Here is a 23,322-nt window from a genome sequence, read left to right as displayed (position 1 = left end):
ATATATATATATATATATATATATATATATATATATATATATATATATATATATATATATATATATATAGAAAGTAGCTCAAATGCGGTCGTGCGGCTGCATCTGTGTCGTCCGATTATATTAATCTAATGGTGGCAATTGTAGTTCGCGTATGTTAAGTTGGGGGTGTTATGATAATTTTAGTATCTATATTACGTGAATTGAAATGGTGCATTTTAGTACATGTTGTGGTGTGTTTTATTACGTATGTTGGTACATTAACTGTATTGTGGAATGGTGTGTTTTAATCCATCCTCTGGTGCATTTTCATACGTAGAATGGTTTGTAACTGTGTGCTGGAATGGTGTGTTTTAATCCGTCCTCTAGTGCATTTTAATACGTATAATGGTGTGTATTTTAACGCATGTTTTCTACTAAGTGTAATAGTGCATGTTTATAATATGGGATGAGAATTTTCAATAAGTGGAATTGTGCATTTTAACACACGTTGTGGTGCATTTTAATACGTAGAATGGTGCATATTGTAGAACATGTTTTCTAATATGTGTAATAGTGCATGTTTATAATCTGACATGAGACACGTTGTGGTGCATTTTAATGCATAAAATGATGCGTTTTATTACGTATGTTGATGCATTTTAAGTGAATAAGTGCATTTGGTTATAGTGTGGAATTGTGTGTTTTATCTGTCCGCTAGTCCATTTTAGTACGTAGAATGGCATGTATTTTACCACATATATATTGTGCGTTGATTTGATGACTTGTTGTAATCTAATAGTTGCAAAATAGCCGCACGGTCACACCTAAGGACCAGGCCACACATGAACTCAACTCTATATATATGTTGGCTCGTATGCGGCCTATTGCTTTGGTGCGGTCGTCTGGCTTATCTTTGACGTTCGATTCGCCTAATCTAATGGTTGCAATTGCAGTTCGCATAGGTTAAGTGTGGGGTCTTTTGGTAATTTTAGTATCTATATTACGTGAATTGAAATTGTGCATTTTAGTACATGGTATGATGCGTTTTATTACATGTTGTGGTGCGTTTTATTACGTATGTTGGTACATTAATTGTGTTGTGGACTAGTGTATTTTAATCTATCCGCTGGTCCACTGACTATAGGGGTCTTTTTAATTGCAGTGCACGACTTTCAAAACTGTTAATTGCATACCATGACTATTCAATTTTTATCAAATTTGGTTACTCCGGCCAAATTGCCGACCAAATCTCACCGAAAAATCTTAAACCCTAAAATAACGAGGGTATTTTAGTCATTTCACATGTCTTTCTTCTTCTCTGGCGAGGTACCAATTTTCTCCGGCGTCTTCTACGATTTCTTCGTCTTTTACAGAGAATTGAAATCGAAAGAATGTAATAGCATCAGACAATGTTTATGTCCATTTTGACAACATGCGCATCTCATCGAAAGAATCGGTGACCGTAATACTAAGAAAGCCTCTAGCTGTTACAACATTATAGCAACAGACAATGTCATTTTCCTTTCTTTTTGCTATAGCAATAGACAAAGTTATACTCTGCAACCCTTTGTTCTCGTCGCCGATCTTAGAAAGCAAGGCCTCCATCTTTCAGATCTGAGAAACCCAGAAAAACTAATCTGGGTTTTCGTTCTTCTGAGGTGAAGTGAAGAAGCTAAGGCCGTCGGAAATGGTAAGAGTGAAGACAGATAGAAAAGTGTGTTTCTCGGTCCGCAGGAAATGGTAGGAGAGAAGCCATTTTGGTCCACCGGAAATGGTAGCTCGCTGGAGAAGAACAAAGAGGTGTGAAATGACTAAAATGCCCTCATTATTTTAGGGTTTAAGATTTTCCGGTGAGATTTGGTCGGCAATTTGGCCGGAGTGACCAAAATTGATAAAAATTGAATAGTCATGGTATGCAATTAACAGTTTTGAAAGTCGTGCACTGTAATTAAAAAGACCCCTATAGTCAGTGGACCAAAATGGCAATTTGCTCTTAAAAAAATCAAACTCAACTTTGTTAATAGAAATGTAACCTCCACTGAAGGATCTCCCATCTACAACAGTTAAAAACGATAATAACATTAACAAAACAACAGAGCCAAACTTAAAAGTTAAAAACTAAACATCACATCATAATCCAATTTAAAGATGAAATAAGAAGCAAATTTAGTTCTGATCCAAATTTTATTGGCTAATTAACAGACTAAGGTTGCATTTGATCAATCAATGGAACAGAACACAATCATTTACCCTACCAATATCAAATCATTACATACTCTTCTTCATCCTTAAATTCCAATCAATTTCGAACCATACACATGTTAATAATATGTAAAAACTAAATAAAAAATAAGAATAGCCTGATTTATTAAGCTCTTGTCAATGGTAATTTTAATTTCAGATACAGCAACAAATAGATCAAACAAATTACACAAATAAATGAATGTCGAAGAATGGACATATATACATATACCTGAGCGCCTTTGTAGGCAGAGAGGGTGCTCTCAACAGCCTCCTTACACTCGGCACCAATCTTGAATTCGGCGAGGTAGCGGTGGTAGTTGCCCTTCATTGAGGTATAAGACTTTTGAATCGGACGCCAAAACGAGAAGACAAAGGCAGCATATATATTTGATTTGCAATAGCATATATCTAAAACATCACCAATCTATAAAGGCAGCATAGCTTTAGATATTTCATTTGACACCCAAACTATTAACATTCAACCAGTGGAGAATAACAAATAGAAACATCCAAGGTAATGATTGGAAACACCTCTAATTGAAGGGTCTGAAGCATCTGCAGAGCGCTAATTCCAGTTGCACTAATGCCACTTGCTGGCACATTAGTGAAGTGGCAAATGGTTCACAAAAAGGATGAGATTTTACAAGATTGTTAACATTATGGCAATTTTTAGTATACACAGTGCAAATGTAAGGAAGCTGATGGCAATTTTGCAAACTGAGCTAAGGGTAATGGCCCTGAACATCTCGAATGCCACCAATCAAGATTTGCTGCAGAAAGATCAGAGGTTGCTGATGATACTCTTAATTACACCATCACAATTGGCCCTATGTAAACTGCCTAGTGCCTACATTATTTATCCATTATCCATAAAAAGATCAAATTGCAAACAAATTAGCATGACAAAAAATCTTTATGCATAATCTCAAATCACAACCCTAATTTCCACTGAACTCAACAAATGATCAAAACTACTAAATTTTGCATATATAGTACCAAGGCTTCCGAATAATCAATCTATACAAACCCCCGCTGCAACTTCAATTCATTTCTAAAACTTCAGCCCGCACAATTTAAACTAAATAATTAATAAAAAAAGTAGGAAAATAATGTGAGGGTGAAATGAAATTGATAATGGAAATGAATCAAAGCTAACCCATCTCTGCCATTCCGTTCAGTGAAGCAAAGCTTCCAGGCTATGTCTCTGCTTCACATATAAGCCCCTTCAACAAAATGATGCAATTTCCATACCAAAAAAACCATGGCTTCATCTACATTCCTAAGTTTTTGGTGAACAATGATACAACGCAAAAATTTCATATCTTTCAAACACCAGGCATAAACATAAGTACATCAGAGTTCTCTGCTCCATTTTTTCCCCATGAAAGGCTCGAAAAATTCCCACATCGGAAACAGATGAGGAATATTTCTTCTTAATAAGTCCGTAGGTAGATGCTTTGTTCGCTGGGCTTGGTAACGCGAGCTTGTAACCCAGGTGGGAGTATTAAGATGGTGGAATAATTGGGCTTACCTTGAAGGCTGGGTTTGGGGTGCTTATCTACTGGCTTGCCCGTTCCAAGTGGTGAGTCTGGCTGTGGAGTCTCTGCGAAGGCTGAGGCCTCTCGGCCAGTAGACCGGTCGGCCAGTAGACCGGAGGGCGCACCGCGTCAGGCTGGTTTCACAGAGCAGCGAACACCTCCTCCTCTCTGCAGTGCAAGGATAACAGGCCGGAGCATCTTCAGTCCACCAGCGCCTGATGGGCTGTCCAAATTAAAGCACAATCTTTTTCTTTTGGGCCACATAGAAACCTTATATTGAAGTCATTCTCCTGCTCCAATACTCAGCAGTTTCCTCGAGGGCTGCAAATGGGGATTCGAGAAAGAGGCAGAAAGTCGGGAAATTTTTATTTATAAAACTAGTATTTTCGCCCGTGCGTTGCATGTAATGAATTTGTTATAATATTTTAAGAATATTTGGATCGATATATAATTATATAAATTGTAACATCGAATATTATATAGCGCAATTTTTTTTTTTTATTATATATGTAGATATTAAAAATAAAGATGAAATTATAAAAAATTCTAAAATTAAACTTATACATTTATTTGATTATAAGATTAGTGCAAAAGTATTACACAATTAATTGAATAATATATGACTTGTTTGTTTACAATTATCATGAAATATCGATATGTAATATGACTTATGTAATTATATTATTACTTAAATAAATATGAGAAAAATGGAAAATAATTTAATTATATTATATTATGTAATATGACCAATGTTTAGCTTAATTACAATAATAATTATTAGACAATTATTATTAGTCAATTACACTAATATATGTGCAAGTATACTTTTATACCTTAAGTATATTCATTTTCACCGTATCGCATTTAGTTTTTCTTCCTCCTCCATATTTGAATGAATTAATTGTAATCTTTATATATTTTTTGAATACTACTAACTCTATTACAATGCAGTATCTGTTCATAACTACTTTCTCAACCAATTGAAGCACAAGAGTCAGTATTGCCCCCACTGAGAATTATCTTAACCATCTATTCGATTAAATAATTCATCTGAACCATCCATTTGATTAAATAATTTGACCGCCATTTTTTCTACCCATTTTAGGCCTAACTCTCTTTGGCTCTTTTATTAGTATAGTAGATATCGATGCAAATATTCTTAAAATATTATAGCAAATCCATTCCGTGCAACGCACGGGCGAAAATACTAGTTATTATAAAAAATATAACAACCCATGTTTAATTAATTTTTTAAAGTTTAAATAACTTAAAATTTTCAAAAGGAAAGTGTAATTATTTTTTTTAAAGTTTTTAAATAATTTTCAATCAATTTTCATTTAGTTAGTAATATCCTTTTTCTTTTCCAATTTGCCTAATTTCCATTTCCTTTTCTATTAGGAACTTTTTATATTTTCAATCAATTAGTAAAATCAGTTTTCTTTTCCATTTTATCTTTACTATTGTTTGGGCGGAAAGTTTATAAAGGATGATTTTATTTTTATTAATAGGAGTATAGATATAGAAGTATAGATAAATATTTGAAATATTATTATTTGTGTAAATAATAATTAGTAAATTATTTTTTCTTATAAAATTACTCATAATTTTCAAGGAATTTTCTTATATATTTATTATTGCAGAATTTGTTTCCATTATTCTCACAATTATAATGGTTTAATTATTCTCAGAATTTGGTAAATAAAATTTTGTTACCAATTAAATTTTATTAAACTTTTTTACCAATTAATTAGTAATATTAGTTTGTGTGGGGAAGTTGAAGGGGATGGTTTTCCTTTTATTAATAGTATTGATATGTGAATATAAAAACAATATATTACCAATTAATAGATATTAGTTCATTTCGATTTTACATTTTCTTACTAAATAAGCTTTATTAATTATTTGACTAATAAAATATTTAATTAATTGACTACAAAAGTTTGGGCGGAAAAATGAAATAGGATGATTTTACTTTTATATATAGTATAGATAGATTCAATATTTTTAATTATATGTCCAAATGGTTGATACGATATTACAAAAATATAGAAAGTAAAGTAATTAAGGTAACCAAATTATTTTTATTGTTGTTGTTGTTGTTGTTGTTGTTATTATTAAAGGAAATGACGAGAATGATGTGTAGTAGTTTAGGCTATATAAGGTATGACTAAATAGAATAGAGATTTTATTCTATAGTTATTCTATTGGTGACTATTAAATTATGTTTTCTTTTTCATTTTTTCTTTTTTATTGTTAATATTATTAGTATTAATCATTAAATTATTGACTCTTTTTTATTTCCTTTTCTATTGTTTCCTCAATAAATTTTCATTTAATATTGTTTGGACAAAAGTGGTTGGACGGGAAAGCACAAAATGGAAATTTTGTTAGGATTTTCCTTTTTATTAGTAACCTTATTATTATTAGTCCATTTTCTGGTAAGTTAATTTCGTTCTGTTTTCTATTTTTCCTCGTAAGTTAATTTTGTTTCCTTTTTCATTTTTCATTTTTACTGTTAACATTATTAATATTAATCATTGAATTATGAATCATTTTTTATTTTCCTTTTCTATTGTTTGCTAAATATTTTTTTAATTGTTTGGACTGAAGTGTTTGGGCGTGTACTTCAATTTTCAGGGGAAAAGGATGCAAAAGTTCTCGTTTCACCATTTCTAATTATGGTAATTCCTCAAACTTCAATTCAATTGATGCATATGTTTATATTTTTTGTTTTTTTTGTTGGTTTGTTTTTGTTTTTCTTTGAATAGTAAAAACAATAACTTGAATGCTAAGCCATTTCTCCACCATTTCATCAAAGTCCGAGTAACTGATTCAATGCTAGATCATCACGTATATACAAAAATAAATCACATAAAAAGAACTTAAAAACAAGAAAAGGACCCATCTTTAAACACATGTATACATGTTCCTGCACATGGAAGACGTGCTAATAAACATATGCATACATGTGAGAAACTTAGAAATTAGGAAGAAACCCGAGAGAGAATACAGACCAATGGAAATGTTAATGGCGACGACGATCAAGACCGGGAATGACGACAACCACCATTCTTGGAAAAACCTTAGAGAGAGGATTCTATTCTTGAATCTCTTGAGTAGTGCAAGGGGGAAGACAAACCCAAGTTTGATCCTATCATTTTATAAGCATGGCATAAGGATCCTTTTTTTTTATTCGCACGCAATTAGTAATTCTCATTCCCTTTTTCAATTTTCATTTTCTAGTATTAATGATTAATTTCTGTTTTCTTTTTCATTTTTAATCAATTAGGGATCTTTTTTATTTATAGTCAATTAGTGATTTTCGTTTCATTTTTCATTTTCTATCAATTAGGTGCCAATTAAGGAACAAATATGCATAGGAGTTATATCATCATCATCATCATTATTATATATATATATATATATATATATATATATATATATGATTGACATTCGTAATTTTTGTATATCAGACAGAATTCGTAATTCGTGTATTTTTTTGATAGCATATATATAATATAATATGATTGAAAATATTTGTTACGATTTAATGAACAAATTAATTTATAATTAATAGATATTATTTTGTAATTTTCAATTCCAATAATATGTTATATTCTTGATTTAATTTTCAATTTCAATAATATATCATATTCTTGATTTAATTTTCTACCAATAAATGATGACTTTATGGACATGATCTTCGTGTATATATTTTTTTTTGAAGATAATTTTTGTGTATATATAAATATTACCAATTTTATTGCACATACATTACGGTGTATAAGTGACATTAATATGCTAGTATTTGTTACGATTTAATGAACAAATTAATTTAATAAAATAATATTATGTAAGCAAACAATTCCTGTTAGTAGGTTATTACCATTTGAGAATGGGTCACACTTGTGTGAGACCGTCTCACGGATCCTTATTCGTGATACGGGTCGGGTTGGGTCAAAACACCATGCAAATGTCATACTTATATGCTCAAATATAACACTAATCAAGAATACAATTTTTGTTACTTATAAGAGAAAAAGTAATACATTTTTCATAATAAGTAATGTCGACAAGTGCCCCTTACTTATAAGGGCAAATATAATACTTTTGAGGAAAAAAGTAATACTTTTAAATTGAAATGTAAAAGTATTGTATTTTTCCTTAAAAGTATTACATTTACCCTTATAAGTAACAAAAATTTTATTCCTGATTAGTATTACATTTGAGCATATAAGTATGACATTTGTGCATATAAGTGTTACAATTGCATATTGACCCGACCCGTCTCATGGTGATACGGTCTCACACAAGTTTTTGCCTTTAAGAATTGATTGGAAATGATTTGAAAATAAATTATAATAAATATTTGATTTAATTTTACATAGGACTTGCCAATTACAATTATTAGATATTAGAGTTAATTACCGATTTCGTCCTTCGACTATTGGGATTTCACCACTTGGGTCCTCGACTTTCAAAACTGTCCAATTGCATCCTCGACTTTAGTATTTTTGACCGACTTGATCCTCAACCGAAACTGCCGTTTGGCAGACGTTAAAACTGAGGGTAAAATAGTAACTTCATCTTCTTTGTTGACCTAGATGGGACCAGTACAATTGAGAGTGAAGGTAAATGAGTCTCCGACAGGAAATGCTATTGCTTGGAATTTTGCAGGGTAAAATATTAAATATTATTAATATTTAATATTATTATTATTATTATTATTATTATTATTATAATTACCATATTAATTACTAAAATACCCCTACATTTGGGCGGGAAAATTCTAGAGGAGGATAATGCTTTTATATATAGTATAGATTATAATTACCATATTAATTACTAAAATACCCTACATTTGGGCGGGAAAATTCTAGAGGAGGATAATACTTTTATCTATAGTATAGATTTTAGAGTAGGGTTAAATTGTAATTGTAACACCCCGGCTCGGCTATACCGTACCTCCGGAGTAGTTACCGCCACACCTAGACCAAACCCAGCCGAAACCATGCGGAGTTCGCTCTAGGTGCACAGGCTAAGGGAAAGGAAAACTACTTCACATCATCACCATTACCCAACTTGACTTCATATATATATAAGCAAAAGGGGTAGCTGCACTAGCTACCACTATATACAAGAGTTTTAGTACAACCTACTAGCCAAATAAGTTCATCATGGCTACAAAAGGATACATATACACAAAAGAGTCCTACCCCGAACTTCCCCAACCAACCAAACTACTCTAAGAGGCGGTACACCGGTCCGGTGTACGTACCCCATACTAGATGCCACTCACCTACGAACCAGGTGATATGGTCCAAAAAGTAGCAGGGAGTGTTCACCATAGACCACTCTTCCCAAAAATCCGAAGGACTGGGATCCCAAGGATAGGGATAAAAGACCACGAACTCTAAGGGGTCACTCCCCTCTAACACCTCGATGGGATAGAACCCAAACCTAGACTGGGCCCTATCTAGAAAAGTCGGCTCACTACTGCGAACCGGAATGCGAGAGGGTGTAATCGAGTAAGTTGGGGGAGGACTGTACTGCGGAGGAGGAGAAACAGGAGCATGGATCGGGCCCAAGGCAGGAGCATAGACCGGGTCTGGAGCAAGAACCGAATCGGGAGTACAGACTGGAGCAGGAGGATCTGGAGCGAAACCTGGGGCATACGGGTCATCCCCCGTCAACAAGTGCGCGTAGCTGTCATAGTCAAAGAGGGGGAGGTAGAACTCTGAGGAACCACTAGAGTTCCCCGGGCTACAAGAGCCCACACTAGACTCCATCTGGTAAAGGACACAACGAAGTGTAGTTAGCGCGACGGCTAAGTAAGGAAATTCATTGTCACTCGAAAGTAAACAAAGGTTTCAAAAGCGACAATAATAATAATAAGTAAAAAGATAAACGTTACCCAACGGTCGCAGTCTTCCTGCAATCATTTCAACGATAAAATAGTACCACAATATATAAGTAACTTCGGCACATAACACTTCCATTTCCGAGAATATTCATTTAGTTCAAAAGTGAGAAACACAACGCCCACACTATTGTTCGAGACACCCGACAATTAATCCTCAGAACTCCACTCAGCGAATAAACTTCGCTCTGCAATATGAATCAATCATACAAAATCTCACACTTCACTCAGCGAATAGACTTCGCTCTGCTGTATGAATGAATCATACAAAACCTCACACTTCACTCAGCGAATAGACTTCGCTCTACAGTATGAATAAATCATACAAAATCTCACACTTCACTCAGCGAATAGACTTCGCTCTGCAGTATGAATAAATCATACAAAATCTCACACTTCACTCAGCGAATAGACTTCGCTCTGCAGTATGAATAAATCATACAAAATCTCACACTTCACTCAGCGAATAGACTTCGCTCTGCAGTATGAATAAATCATACAAAATCTCACACTTCACTCAGCGAATAGACTTCGCTCTGCAGTATGAATAAATCATACAAAATCTCACACTTCACTCAGCGAATAGACTTCGCTCTGCAGTATGAATAAATCATACAAAATCTCACACTTCACTCAGCGAATAGACTTCGCTCTGCAGTATGAATAAATCATACAAAATCTGACCATTCACTCAGCGAATAGACTTCGCTCTGCAGTATGAACAATTCATACAGAACCCCTCACCATTCATTATATTCACACGACTCAAAAACCATCACACTTGCTCGAATATATTCCCCAAAATACACATATTGGTTAATGCTCTTACTACTACAAAAATCCAAGTACGAGAGTCACAATAATTCTCAAAACACAATTTCTCTCCAAGTTAATAAATATAATGCACAAAAATAATATTTGAGTCTTCAAAAAAATTTCACTCGGTTGCCCGTAGGCTTCCAAAACATCGCAACACTCGGAATTAAAAACATCGGGGAAAAACTGGGTCAAAAACAAGTCGAAAACGAGTCCGCGTTGCGCGGACTCGCGACTGGCCACACCAGCGGACGCACGGCGGACGCAGGCGTCCGGACCGCGTCCAGCCTCTCTGCCAGAAGATTTCAGTTGGCGCAGTCCGAAAGATTGAGCCGGTAAAAATAGTTCCCGAACTCTTTTTCACTTGAAATTTTTATGGTAGAACCCCAACTTATAGTACTTGATGTCCATAAAACGTTTTGGTCATTTTGATCCACGAATAAACACAAAAAAATTCCCTTTTTGCCCTTGGCAGTGTGCTGTCCAGAATATTTTTTCTCTCTGGACCAGTTTTGGAAAAAAATTCGAAAACCGTACTTATACTACTCCGATCCTTACGAAATTTTATATGCGGGTTCTACACTTATTGAACTACATATCTGAGAAAAATGGAGTCAAAATACCTTACCAATTTTTCCCAATAAATCTCGGAAGTTACTGCCAGAGACTAACTTGATTTTTTTTTCAATATTTTCACAAGTATAAGCCTATATGGACATAAATACAACCTATACATGCATAAACTAGCTATAAACATGCATACAAAAATTACTAAACATTAAAGTGTAATTTCTTTGAGCCAACTTGTAGATCCACAACTTAACACATATTTTTTTTTCACGTAAAATTTCCTAGTCACGTAATTTACTAGCATTTGTTCATCTTCAAGTGATTGAGCCAACTTAAGGGATTCCTTACCTCGTTGGAAGATCTTAAACCGAAGAAGTTGTTAGTTTCCTTCCTTTGAGTCCAAGGATCCTAAAAATGTCACCATAACAACAATATTTTCATGCACCATTAATTTACACTTAAGTTCTAGGGATGATTTAATCCAAACAAAGTCTAAAGTCTTACCTACACTTAGACACTTGAGTTGGAAAAATGCTTGGGAGCTCTTTGATCACAATGGAAGACTAAACAATTTCTTTCCTCTTCTTCCTTGTGTAATTCGAAAATGTGGGGGAGTAGGAGAGATGAGTGATGTGAGTTTTGGCTTGAGAGTTAAGCAACAAGTGCAATCCTCTCATACCTATGTGACATGCCATTAATGACCCAATCTTAGTTAGGATTTGTTGCCACATGTCAATACCTTATGGAGTCTCTAGGAAGATCACAATTTATTTGGCCAGTTTATGGTTAAATCAGATGAAAGCTCGGAGGGTTATAACTTAATTCGGGAAAATTCTAACACCAAAATTATCCTAAAAATAATCCCGTCGCTAATCACCAAAATTGGGAATTTTTCGGTATCTCGCGAAATATAGGTACAGGGTTCGTAACAATTTACCCCTTACAGTCCATTTAAAATTTTACTTGAACTAACTAGAAGTTCAGACTTAATCGTATGATACTTAATAATCCAATTTCTAGGAAAAATTCGAACTGAATCTACATCCTTAAAAATGTTACGGTCCGTGACCGGTACGTAGTTCGCAGCTTATTAATAACTTAGTAAGGAAAAAAAATCTCTCATTCAATTCCACAATGATAATACAGAGTTTTACGCTATAATTCAATAACTAAACTAACCCTATACATTAGGCTGGGTCAATACATAAGACTAGGTAACATTATACTATCACTAACACACCCCTCAAGCACAAGGTGAGTGCGGAACCACATTGAGCTTGACCCTTAAAGCCGAAAACCGAGTGGCCGCGAGTGGTTTCATGAAAATGTCTGCGAGCTGATCTTTCGTAGAGACGAAGTTGACTAAGAACTCCCCAAAAGCGACCTTGTCTCAAACAAAGTGGAAGTCAATCTCCACATGCTTGGTGCAGGCGTGAAAAACTGGATTCGCGGCTAGATAAGTGGCACCGTGATTGTCACATCAGAGGGTTACCGGTGCGCCAGATTCGTAAAATATATTTAATTATTAAAAAAAATAAAAACCACATACGACGTCGGTTTATTTAGGACCTTTAAAATGGGCACCTTGCTCCCAACACTCTATAACCGGGCAAATCGGTCCGAGTACCATTAAAATGGGCACCTTGCTCCCAACGCCTTATAACTAGACAAATCGATCCGAGGACCATTTGAAATGGGCACCTTATTCCCAATGCCCTATAGCTGGGCAAATCGGTCCGAAGACCTTTAAAATGGGCACCTTGCTTCCAACGCCGGGCAAACCGGTTCGAGGACCATTAAATTTGCACTTTACTTTGAATGCCCTATAGCCGGGCAAATCGGTCCGTGGATCTTTAAAATGGGCACTTACTCCTAATGCCCTATAACCGGGCAAATCGGTATGAGAACCATTAAAATAGGCACCTTACTCTCAAGTCCAATGCCCTATAATCGGGCAAATCGATCCGAGGACCATTTGAAATTGGCACCTCACTCCGAACGTCTTATAGCCGGACAAATTGATCTGAGGATCTTTAAAAGGGGCACCTTCTAATGCCTTATAACCGGGCAAATCGGTTCGAGGACCATTAAAATGGGCACCTTGCTCTCAACGTCCTATAATCGGGCAAATCGGTTTGAGGACCATTAAAATAAGCATCTTATTCCCAACGCCAGTTTTTAACCGGTCAAAATTGCCTCTTTCATAGATAAGGCTTATGCCGAAATTTAATCCCAGAGTTAAATACTGGTGGTGAAAATATCGGCCGAACTGAGCTTACTACAATTAACTTTTGCTATTGCTATTTTCTAAATACAAAGCCATAACCTATCCAAATTACTGTAACCCCTCGGTTTTTCCGACAAAGTTAAGGTTCGAGAATATAGATATATTTTTTTAAGCTATGATATTAGGAGAAGGTCTCTCGGTGATCGAAAGAATTTTTTTTTCCTTACTAAGTTATTAATAAGCTGCGAACTACGTACCGGTCACGGACCGTAACATTTTTAAGGATGTAGATTCAGTTCGAATTTTTCCTAGAAATTGGATTATTAAGTATCATACGATTAAGTCTGAACTTCTAGTTAGTTCAAGTAAAATTTTAAATGGACTGTAAGGGGTAAATTGTTACGAACCCTGTACCTATATTTCGCGAGATACCGAAAAATTCCCAATTTTGGTGATTAGCGACGGGATTATTTTTAGGATAATTTTGGTGTTAGAATTTTCCCGAATTAAGTTATAACCCTCCGAGCTTTCATCTGATTTAACCATAAACTGGCCAAATAAATTGTGATCTTCCTAGAGACTCCATAAGGTATTGACATGTGGCAACAAATCCTAACTAAGATTGGGTCATTAATGGCATGTNCATACCTATGTGACATGCCATTAATGACCCAATCTTAGTTAGGATTTGTTGCCACATGTCAATACCTTATGGAGTCTCTAGGAAGATCACAATTTATTTGGCCAGTTTATGGTTAAATCAGATGAAAGCTCGGAGGGTTATAACTTAATTCGGGAAAATTCTAACACCAAAATTATCCTAAAAATAATCCCGTCGCTAATCACCAAAATTGGGAATTTTTCGGTATCTCGCGAAATATAGGTACAGGGTTCGTAACAATTTACCCCTTACAGTCCATTTAAAATTTTACTTGAACTAACTAGAAGTTCAGACTTAATCGTATGATACTTAATAATCCAATTTCTAGGAAAAATTCGAACTGAATCTACATCCTTAAAAATGTTACGGTCCGTGACCGGTACGTAGTTCGCAGCTTATTAATAACTTAGTAAGGAAAAAAAAATTCTTTCGATCACCGAGAGACCTTCTCCTAATATCATAGCTTAAAAAAATATATCTATATTCTCGAACCTTAACTTTGTCGGAAAAACCGAGGGGTTACAGTAATTTGGATAGGTTATGGCTTTGTATTTAGAAAATAGCAATAGCAAAAGTTAATTGTAGTAAGCTCAGTTCGGCCGATATTTTCACCACCAGTATTTAACTCTGGGATTAAATTTCGGCATAAGCCTTATCTATGAAAGAGGCAATTTTGACCGGTTAAAAACTGGCGTTGGGAATAAGATGCTTATTTTAATGGTCCTCAAACCGATTTGCCCGATTATAGGACGTTGAGAGCAAGGTGCCCATTTTAATGGTCCTCGAACCGATTTGCCCGGTTATAAGGCATTAGAAGGTGCCCCTTTTAAAGATCCTCAGATCAATTTGTCCGGCTATAAGACGTTCGGAGTGAGGTGCCAATTTCAAATGGTCCTCGGATCGATTTGCCCGATTATAGGGCATTGGACTTGAGAGTAAGGTGCCTATTTTAATGGTTCTCATACCGATTTGCCCGGTTATAGGGCATTAGGAGTAAGTGCCCATTTTAAAGATCCACGGACCGATTTGCCCGGCTATAGGGCATTCAAAGTAAAGTGCAAATTTAATGGTCCTCGAACCGGTTTGCCCGGCGTTGGAAGCAAGGTGCCCATTTTAAAGGTCTTCGGACCGATTTGCCCAGCTATAGGGCATTGGGAATAAGGTGCCCATTTCAAATGGTCCTCGGATCGATTTGTCTAGTTATAAGGCGTTGGGAGCAAGGTGCCCATTTTAATGGTACTCGGACCGATTTGCCCGGTTATAGAGTGTTGGGAGCAAGGTGCCCATTTTAAAGGTCCTAAATAACCGACGTCGTATGTGGTTTTTATTTTTTTTTAATAATTAAATATATTTTACGAATCTGGCGCACCGGTAACCCTCTGATGTGACAATCACGGTGCCACTTATCTAGCCGCGAATCCAGTTTTTCACGCCTGCACCAAGCATGTGGAGATTGACTTCCACTTTGTTTGAGACAAGGTCGCTTTTGGGGAGTTCTTAGTCAACTTCGTCTCTACGAAAGATCAGCTCGCAGACATTTTCATGAAACCACTCGCGGCCACTCGGTTTTCGGCTTTAAGGGTCAAGCTCAATGTGGTTCCGCACTCACCTTGTGCTTGAGGGGGTGTGTTAGTGATAGTATAATGTTACCTAGTCTTATGTATTGACCCAGCCTAATGTATAGGGTTAGTTTAGTTATTGAATTATAGCGTAAACTCTGTATTATCATTGTGGAATTGAATGAGAGAGGGCAAATTATTGTGTGGACCATGACTATAAGGTACATTTTTATTATATTAAAAGTACACTATTTTTATACTGAAAGTACATTATTTCATAGTATATATAAAATAATGTACTTTCAGTACTTAAATAATGTACTCTAAAATAATGTACTTTATGTACAAAAATAATGTACTTTTAGTATATTAAAAATGTACTCCCTCCGTCCCATTTTATGTGTCTGGTTCGGTTAACGATGCTTGACTGAAGTTATTTTTAATTCAAATTTTCATAATATTAAGTTTAGTTTTAATATACAAAATTTATATATTTAGAAACTACACTAAAAGTACTATTAGACATAAAAATCAAATTTAAAATTAAGTAAAAATAATTAAAAAAAAATAAACAAAGAAGAAAGAGTTGGTTTGACCAATGAATAGTAAGTAAGACAGATAAAATGGGACAGAGGGGGGTACTTTTTATTTATGGTCCACACAACTGTGTGGACCATGGTCCATGCAATAATGATTGATGAGAGAGGACATAATTGTACATTCTGTGGACTCAGGTCCACCTTGCTAAGTGGGTCTTGGTACCTGGTATCCATCAATTATTATTATTATTATTATTATTATTAATCCTAAATGACAAAATTCAAATTTTGCTTTTGAAAATTTATGTAACACGCTGTAAATAAACTCTAAAGTTGCATAACGAAAGCAATAAAATAGATAAAGGAGTTTTGAGAAAACATGTTTGATTGAGGTTGCCCTACTAATGACGTTCGGTGTTGATAGTAGAAGAAGAAGACACAGTATAATCGAAAGAGAGATGTCAAACATCAATTTTATGTTTAAAAAAAGATAGGGATAATTTTATCTCGAGTTTATTACCAAAATGGTCCCTTGACTATTGCGAAATTACCAATTTGGTCCTCGACAATTTTTCGTCCCCAATTAAGTCCCTCGACTTTGAAAAATTTAACCAATTTGGTCCTTCGTTTATTTTGCCGTTAAACATCCGTTAAATCGAGACCAAATTCGTAATTTTGCTATAGTCAGGGGACCAAATTGGTATTTTTGCTATAGTTAAGGGACTAAATTGGTAATTAATTTTTCACTGAAATGGTCCCCTGACTATAGCAAAATTACCAATTTGGTCCCTTGACTATAGCAAAATTACCATTTTGGTCCCGAGTTAACGGATGTTTAACGGCAAAATAAACGGATGACCAAATTGGTTAAATTTTTCAAAGTCGAGGGACTTAATCGGTCATGAAAAATTGTCGATGACCAAATTGGTAATTTCACAATAGTCGAGGGATCATTTTGGCAATAAACTCTTTTATCTCAAAGTAATTTTTTTTCGTCCTAAAATCTATGGAATTGAAATATCAAGGGGACATGAGATTCTAATTCCATGAAAATGAGAGAATTTCAATTCCGCGGAATTAAAATTCCCTCTAACCAAACAAAACAATTTGTTTGACTTAAAAATTATGTGAGAATTAAATAGGAATGAAATTATAATATACTCCGACCAAACACCCGTAAATTTGAAAGGTCTGAAAAAGGGTATCAAAATATTGGCCTTTCTGATAGTTCTATCAAGTTTGCAAAAACAATTGCTTTATTTTTCACGGCAATCATCAAATTGGCTCAAACAAATTTTGTAACTATTACTAGGTGTTGAATTTGAGTGTTGGCCAGCTAGGCTAGATGGGGTCTTTCAAACGGTCCAGGTCCAACCACGCTTGTTCCGGGAGGCACGGGAGCTGGCCCAAGGAGAATCGTCACTTGTAAGAATCGAACCCGGGTTTCTCCCAAAATTCTTCCCCACAAAGAGAGCTCACTTGCCACTTGAGATACCCCATTGAGTTGGCATGCATGCCATATTAATATTAAGTAAAAATTGTGTTTTTGTCCTCCAATTGTATCCTCAATTGTATATATGACGAGTTAATTCCATTTCCGGTCTTAGATTTATAGGTGACAATCCACTTTTAGCCCTTTTTATTAGAGCATCCTCATTTGGTCATAGTATTATTGTGGCATGACCATTTTTAGTCATCTATCAACAAAATCGTTGCGATATCGTTAAATACAAAGACAGTCTTTTTTATACAAAGTATGTTGAATCGCTATTGTTTGGTTTGTGTAAAAAAAATTACTATTTTATTATTTGATTGGGTTTAAAATTTTAAGAAATAATAAATATAAAGATCAATATGATCACACACTAATAATAAATAAGGGACGAATCCAGAAATCTTCTTCAATGGGGGCGAAAGAAAAAAATGAAACACTTAGAGGCCGAACAATAAATATTGTTGACTAGGGATAAAAAAAAAAGTAAATAAAAATACATTAAAACGCGATAAAAAATTATTCAAAACAAAACATAGTTCAAATAGAAATTACATTATAAATCACTCATCTAACTATTAATATTTAAAAGAAAACCCTCGTGCTACATATAAAGAATCTAATTAGAATTTAAAAAGACCCAAAAATAAAATTTAGAAAATCAATGCCCTAAAATTTTGAACCCATGACAATTCACACACAAACATAGACCTAACCATCTAAGATAACTCACTCTTTGGTTAAGTTTTGTAGATTTAATATGAGTTTTTTCACTTTTGGTCCTATGACTTTAGTGCCTCCGTCAATTTAGGTACACAACTTTCATTCCTGACATAAGTAGTGCTTGACTTTGATCTTTTTTTTTCCACTTTTAGTCCTTGACTTTGATTTGTTTTTCACTTTTAGTCCTTTTGGCCATCCGAGCGACAACTTTTAATTGGAATCAACAAACTATTGTGCCATTAAGGGTAAAAGTGTCTTTTGATAAAGCACTAAATATATTTATAAATAAAATCAGAGAAAAAATATAGGAAAAAGAAACGTTATTTGCTTGTTCTGCTTCGCTTTTTAAGCAACAACTTTTAATCGGAATCAACAAACTGTTGTGCTATTAAGGGTAAAATTGTCTATTGATAAATCCCCAAATACATTAAACGTTATTTACCCTTAACAGCACAACAGTTTGTTGATTTCGATTAAAAGTTGTCGCTTAGATGGCCGAAAGGACTAAAAGTGGAAAAAAAAAAATCAAAGTCAAGGACTAAAAGTGGCAAAAAAATTAAAGTCAAGCACTACTTATGTCAGGAATGAAAGTCATGTACCTAAATTGATGGAGGCACTAAAGTCATAGGACCAAAAGTGGAAAAAACTCAATTTAATATTTATACATGTTTACTCTGTATATATAAGAGACCTATATATATATATATATATATATATATAAGAGATGGGAATGGAGGAGACTGCCCCATTGTGGATTCGCCCTTGTGTAATCAGAAAAATAAAAGTAATAGTACTTTAAACACAAAAATAAAAGTAATAGTACTTTAAAAATTAAAATATTGTAAACTGAATTTTTTAAACTAAAATATTATTAGAACGATACTAGAATTTAAACCAACATTGTGTGATAACTTTTTATCTCCAAAATATGTCCAATACAATATGTCATATGACGATAGTTTTTTTTTTTTTTTTTTTTTTTGAAAATTCATATGATGATAGTTTGGTCATGGCAGGTTGAACTTTGTTTTCAAATTAAATGCATGCAAATAAAAACATAATATAATTAAAGGAAATATTTTCCTCATATTTGAAAATTTTAAGCTGCTTTGAATTTTATTTTCATGAATCAAACAAATCACAATTTAGGGTGTGTTTGGTTCGCACAAGGAAATCAGAATCGGAATGGACATCAAATACTTGATATTTGGTAATGCCGTAATGGTAATGGTTTTGGTGAAACTATTTTGCATGTTTGGTACTAATATAAGGTGGAATTGGAATGATTACCAATATTGATATTTGATTATGTATGACCCAATGATGAGAATAAAAGTTTTTAAAATACAAAAATAAAAATTAAGACAATTGATCCTAATATAATGATATCGAAATCACCAATATAAAAAAAAATCAAAACAAAAATCTAAAAGCACTAATTCAAACTTAAAAATCAAATTACCAATAAGATAGAATGATACCCATTTTTATTTAGAAAATGAAATTTTTAATTAAAATGGTAATCAAAACTCATACTTGTGTTTTGAAAAGTAGTCAACCAAACACTAATTATGATTTTGATTCTCATGCCCAGTTTGTAAACACATGAACCAAACACACCTTTAATTTCTTTTCACTCAAATAAAATAAAAAATGGGCGAACCAAACGCCACTCAAAGTTCGGGTGTTACCACTTACCAGGAAGGCAATTCAACTAAATATGTGGCTTCACCAGTTTCCACATGTTCCAATTACGTGCAGCCGCGTGATCTCCTATAATCAATTTCTAGGTGGCCGGACTTCCTTAATTTCCTATTTCGCTCTTTGACTTTCTTGTTAATTGGTGTTAAAGCAATTACTAATTTCTTAATCAACTAACAATAATTTTTATTATTTTTCTACTGTAACTCTGTAACCGTTAGGTAGTATACCGGTCAACAGGTCACTGTCTCAATATTCAGACTCCACTTTGCAGAGACAAGATTCTCCAATTGTTTTTCATTATTTTTTGTTTTCAAATGATGTATACAAAATATTACTCCATACAAGAATTTTCATGATTCTATATAACATTTTCTTTTATATTGCACTAATATTTGCATCAAATCCAGGCATATTTTACTTATTAAGCAAGTAGCTCTCTAGATGTCGTTGTATAAGTGCAACCACTAATCCGATGGTGTACTGGGTAAATTCCAGTCTTATGACTTTAATTTTACAAAGAGGTAAACCAGTCTATGTTGTTCATAATTGATCGACTCAAATCAAGAAAATCAATAGGTCACTCTCATTAAGAATTGAACGTAACACTATGATTACAAGTCAACCGTCTAACTAATTTGATTGGCGTTGCTTCACGTTTACCTATCTTTCTATCTATGACCGATTGATTGATAGGATGCAAATGAGTTCTGATTAACAACTAGATCAATAGAGAACTCAATTAAATTACTCTAAAAATTTTCCAAATCCTCATAGGCTCATTGTAAGCCTGTAAGGTACTACTAATAGGCCAAAAGGCCAGGAGCCACTACTTTATCGTGATTTTTCTCCTCTCATATGCTCTGTCGGGTCAGAACGTGGATGACTCTCTAGATTGAATCCTTTGAGAGAAGAGCTTAAAAACAGTCAATTTGATCATCGAAACACCAAATTATATATATAGTTTTTAATAAAAACTTTAATAAAGTGGAATGATTAAGAGGAAAGAAATAATCTATTTTGTGCATTCACCATTAGCATTATTGGTGCTGCTAGTGCCACCTTGCCATGCCCAAACAATGTCTTTCAATGCCGGCCGAGCTTCCTCCTCACAAAACCTATTGTACTCCAACGTGTCGCCGGACGACTTGGAGAACTCCACCACCGTCACCTCCGGCGCCACCTTGAACACCTCGGCGGTCACCAGAAGTGGCCCTTTCCGGCCGCCGTCGGGGCCTTGCATCTTAACCTTGAACGGCTTTACCCTCAAGATCTTAAACCTCATCCCCTTAGCCATTTTCTCAATTTTCCCAACCACATCTCTGGCCGAACTCCTCGACGTAAACATGGACGACGCCTTCCCCTTCATCTCAAACAGCCCGGAAAGATCGAACCCCGACGACATCGACGAGATCAACTCGAAGGCGTTGAAGAACGCCGGCGACGACGGAGATTTCCGGAGTGCAGGTGGTTCGAATTCTCGCCGGGGTTCTTCTTCCTCTTCCACTTTTTCCGACGATATAAGAAACGATTTTGGGACTTTTAGGTCCTTTCTGAACCATGGAGATCTCATTACGGCCGGGAGTGTAGCTCGTCTCCCCGGATCCGCCATTAAAAGCTTGGAAACCATCCGGCGAGTCTCCGGCGAGAACCACGCCGGGAACTCATACTCCGCCTTGAAAATTTTCCGGTACATATGCATCACGTTTTCATCTTGGAACGGCAAGAATCCGGCTAAGAGAACGTATAAAATAACCCCACACGACCAAATATCCGCCGTGGCCCCGTCGTACCCTTTCCGTCTTAACACCTCCGGCGCCACGTAGGCCGGGGTCCCGCACTGGGTATGTAACAACCCGTCGTTCCGTAGTTGCTCCTGCAAGGCGGAGAGCCCAAAATCGGAAATTTTCAAGTCGCCGTGCTCGTCGAGGAGGAGATTCTCCGGCTTGAGGTCCCGGTGGTAGACGCCGCGGCTGTGGCAGAAATCCACGGCGCTGACGAGCTGCTGGAAATATTTCCGGGCGGATTCTTCCTTTAGCTTCCCTTTGGCAACCTTAGCGAACAATTCCCCGCCTTTCACGTGCTCCATCACGAAGAAGATCTTGGTCTTCGTGGCCATCACTTCCCGGAGCTCCACCACGTGAGGGTGACGCACCAGCCGCATCACCGCGATCTCCCTCGAGATCTGCTCCATCATCCCTTCCTTCTTCACCTGATCTTTGTTCAACACCTTGATCGCCACGCCGTCGCCGGTGCCCACCTCTTTGCCGTAATAAACCTTAGCGAACGTGCCTTTGCCCAATAACCGCCCTTTCTCGTATTTCCCGAACAACATTTGACTCTCACCCATGCTCAATCAATATAATCTCCGCACAATTGAACCAAATCGAAACAAATTTCTAACGATTCTTCAAATATCTTTGAAACCCATGTTTGGAACTTTGGCTAGAAAGGTAGTGAGATCATCAAATTGGGATTTGAATTGAATATGGTCATGGTTCTTGGGGTGAAATTAAAGGTTTTAGATTTAAAAAAAAAAAAAAAAAAAAAAAAAGTTGAATGGATCAATAGGGAATTGAGAAATTGTAGAAGAGGGTTAGGAAGGAAGAAGGAAATTAGTTAAGTTCTGGTGGTTTCTAAAATGGTGATGTGTCCTTCCAAAAGTCCAACGGAGCGTGTACCCAAGTGCAATTTATAGTTACTTAATATGCTACTGTTCCAATAATTTGCCTCTAATAATTTTGATGTGGGCCATGTGGCAAAATGAGTTAGATGAAATTATATTACAAAGAATGTATTTTTTTTGGCATTTTTATCTGCCGGTTGTTATGCCATCAACTCGGGTGGACCCAGGTTCATGTTCACAATTTTAGTACTCTATATTTACAATTTTAGAATTTTATCTTCACAGTTTTTGAACTTTATGTTCACAATTTTAACTCTATATTCATAATTTTTGAATTCTATATCCACAATTACAAAACTCTATGTTTACAATTTCAGAAGTCTATGTTCACAATTTCAAAACTCTATGTTCACAATTTCATAACTCTATATTCAATAGTATAACACAATTTTTGAATCTATATAACAAAATTCTGAATATAGAGTTCAAGAATTATAAATATTGTGTAATGTAATTTTATATATTGAGATTTAAAACTGTGAATATAGAGTTCTAAAATTGTGAACATGGACTTAGGTCGGGTCCATAGCATAATTTGCCTTTATCTGCCTAGCAACCCTCCTTGGCTCCTTGGTGTTACTACCCCATTACTTGTCGGGTTCGGTTAACGATGCTTGACTGAAGACTGAAGTTATTTATAATTTAATTTTTCTTAATATTAAGTTTA

General features: G+C 35.2%; 1 protein-coding gene across 1 annotated transcript; it reads right to left on the bottom strand.

Moving 5' to 3' along the window:
• Positions 1–20,879: 20,879 nt before the first annotated feature.
• Positions 20,880–22,614, bottom strand: LOC116023229 (CBL-interacting serine/threonine-protein kinase 25-like). The gene has a single exon (XM_031264216.1). It carries the CDS (start codon positions 22,317–22,319, stop codon positions 20,985–20,987), a length of 1,335 nt encoding a protein of 444 aa, XP_031120076.1. The 5' UTR covers positions 22,320–22,614; the 3' UTR covers positions 20,880–20,984.
• Positions 22,615–23,322: the final 708 nt, after the last annotated feature.

The sequence above is a fragment of the Ipomoea triloba genome, chromosome 6 (assembly GCF_003576645.1).
Source record: "Ipomoea triloba cultivar NCNSP0323 chromosome 6, ASM357664v1".
Classification (NCBI taxonomy): Eukaryota; Viridiplantae; Streptophyta; class Magnoliopsida; order Solanales; family Convolvulaceae; genus Ipomoea; species Ipomoea triloba.
Note: the sequence above shows the minus strand (reverse complement) of the source record. Positions and strands in the feature narration are given on the sequence as shown.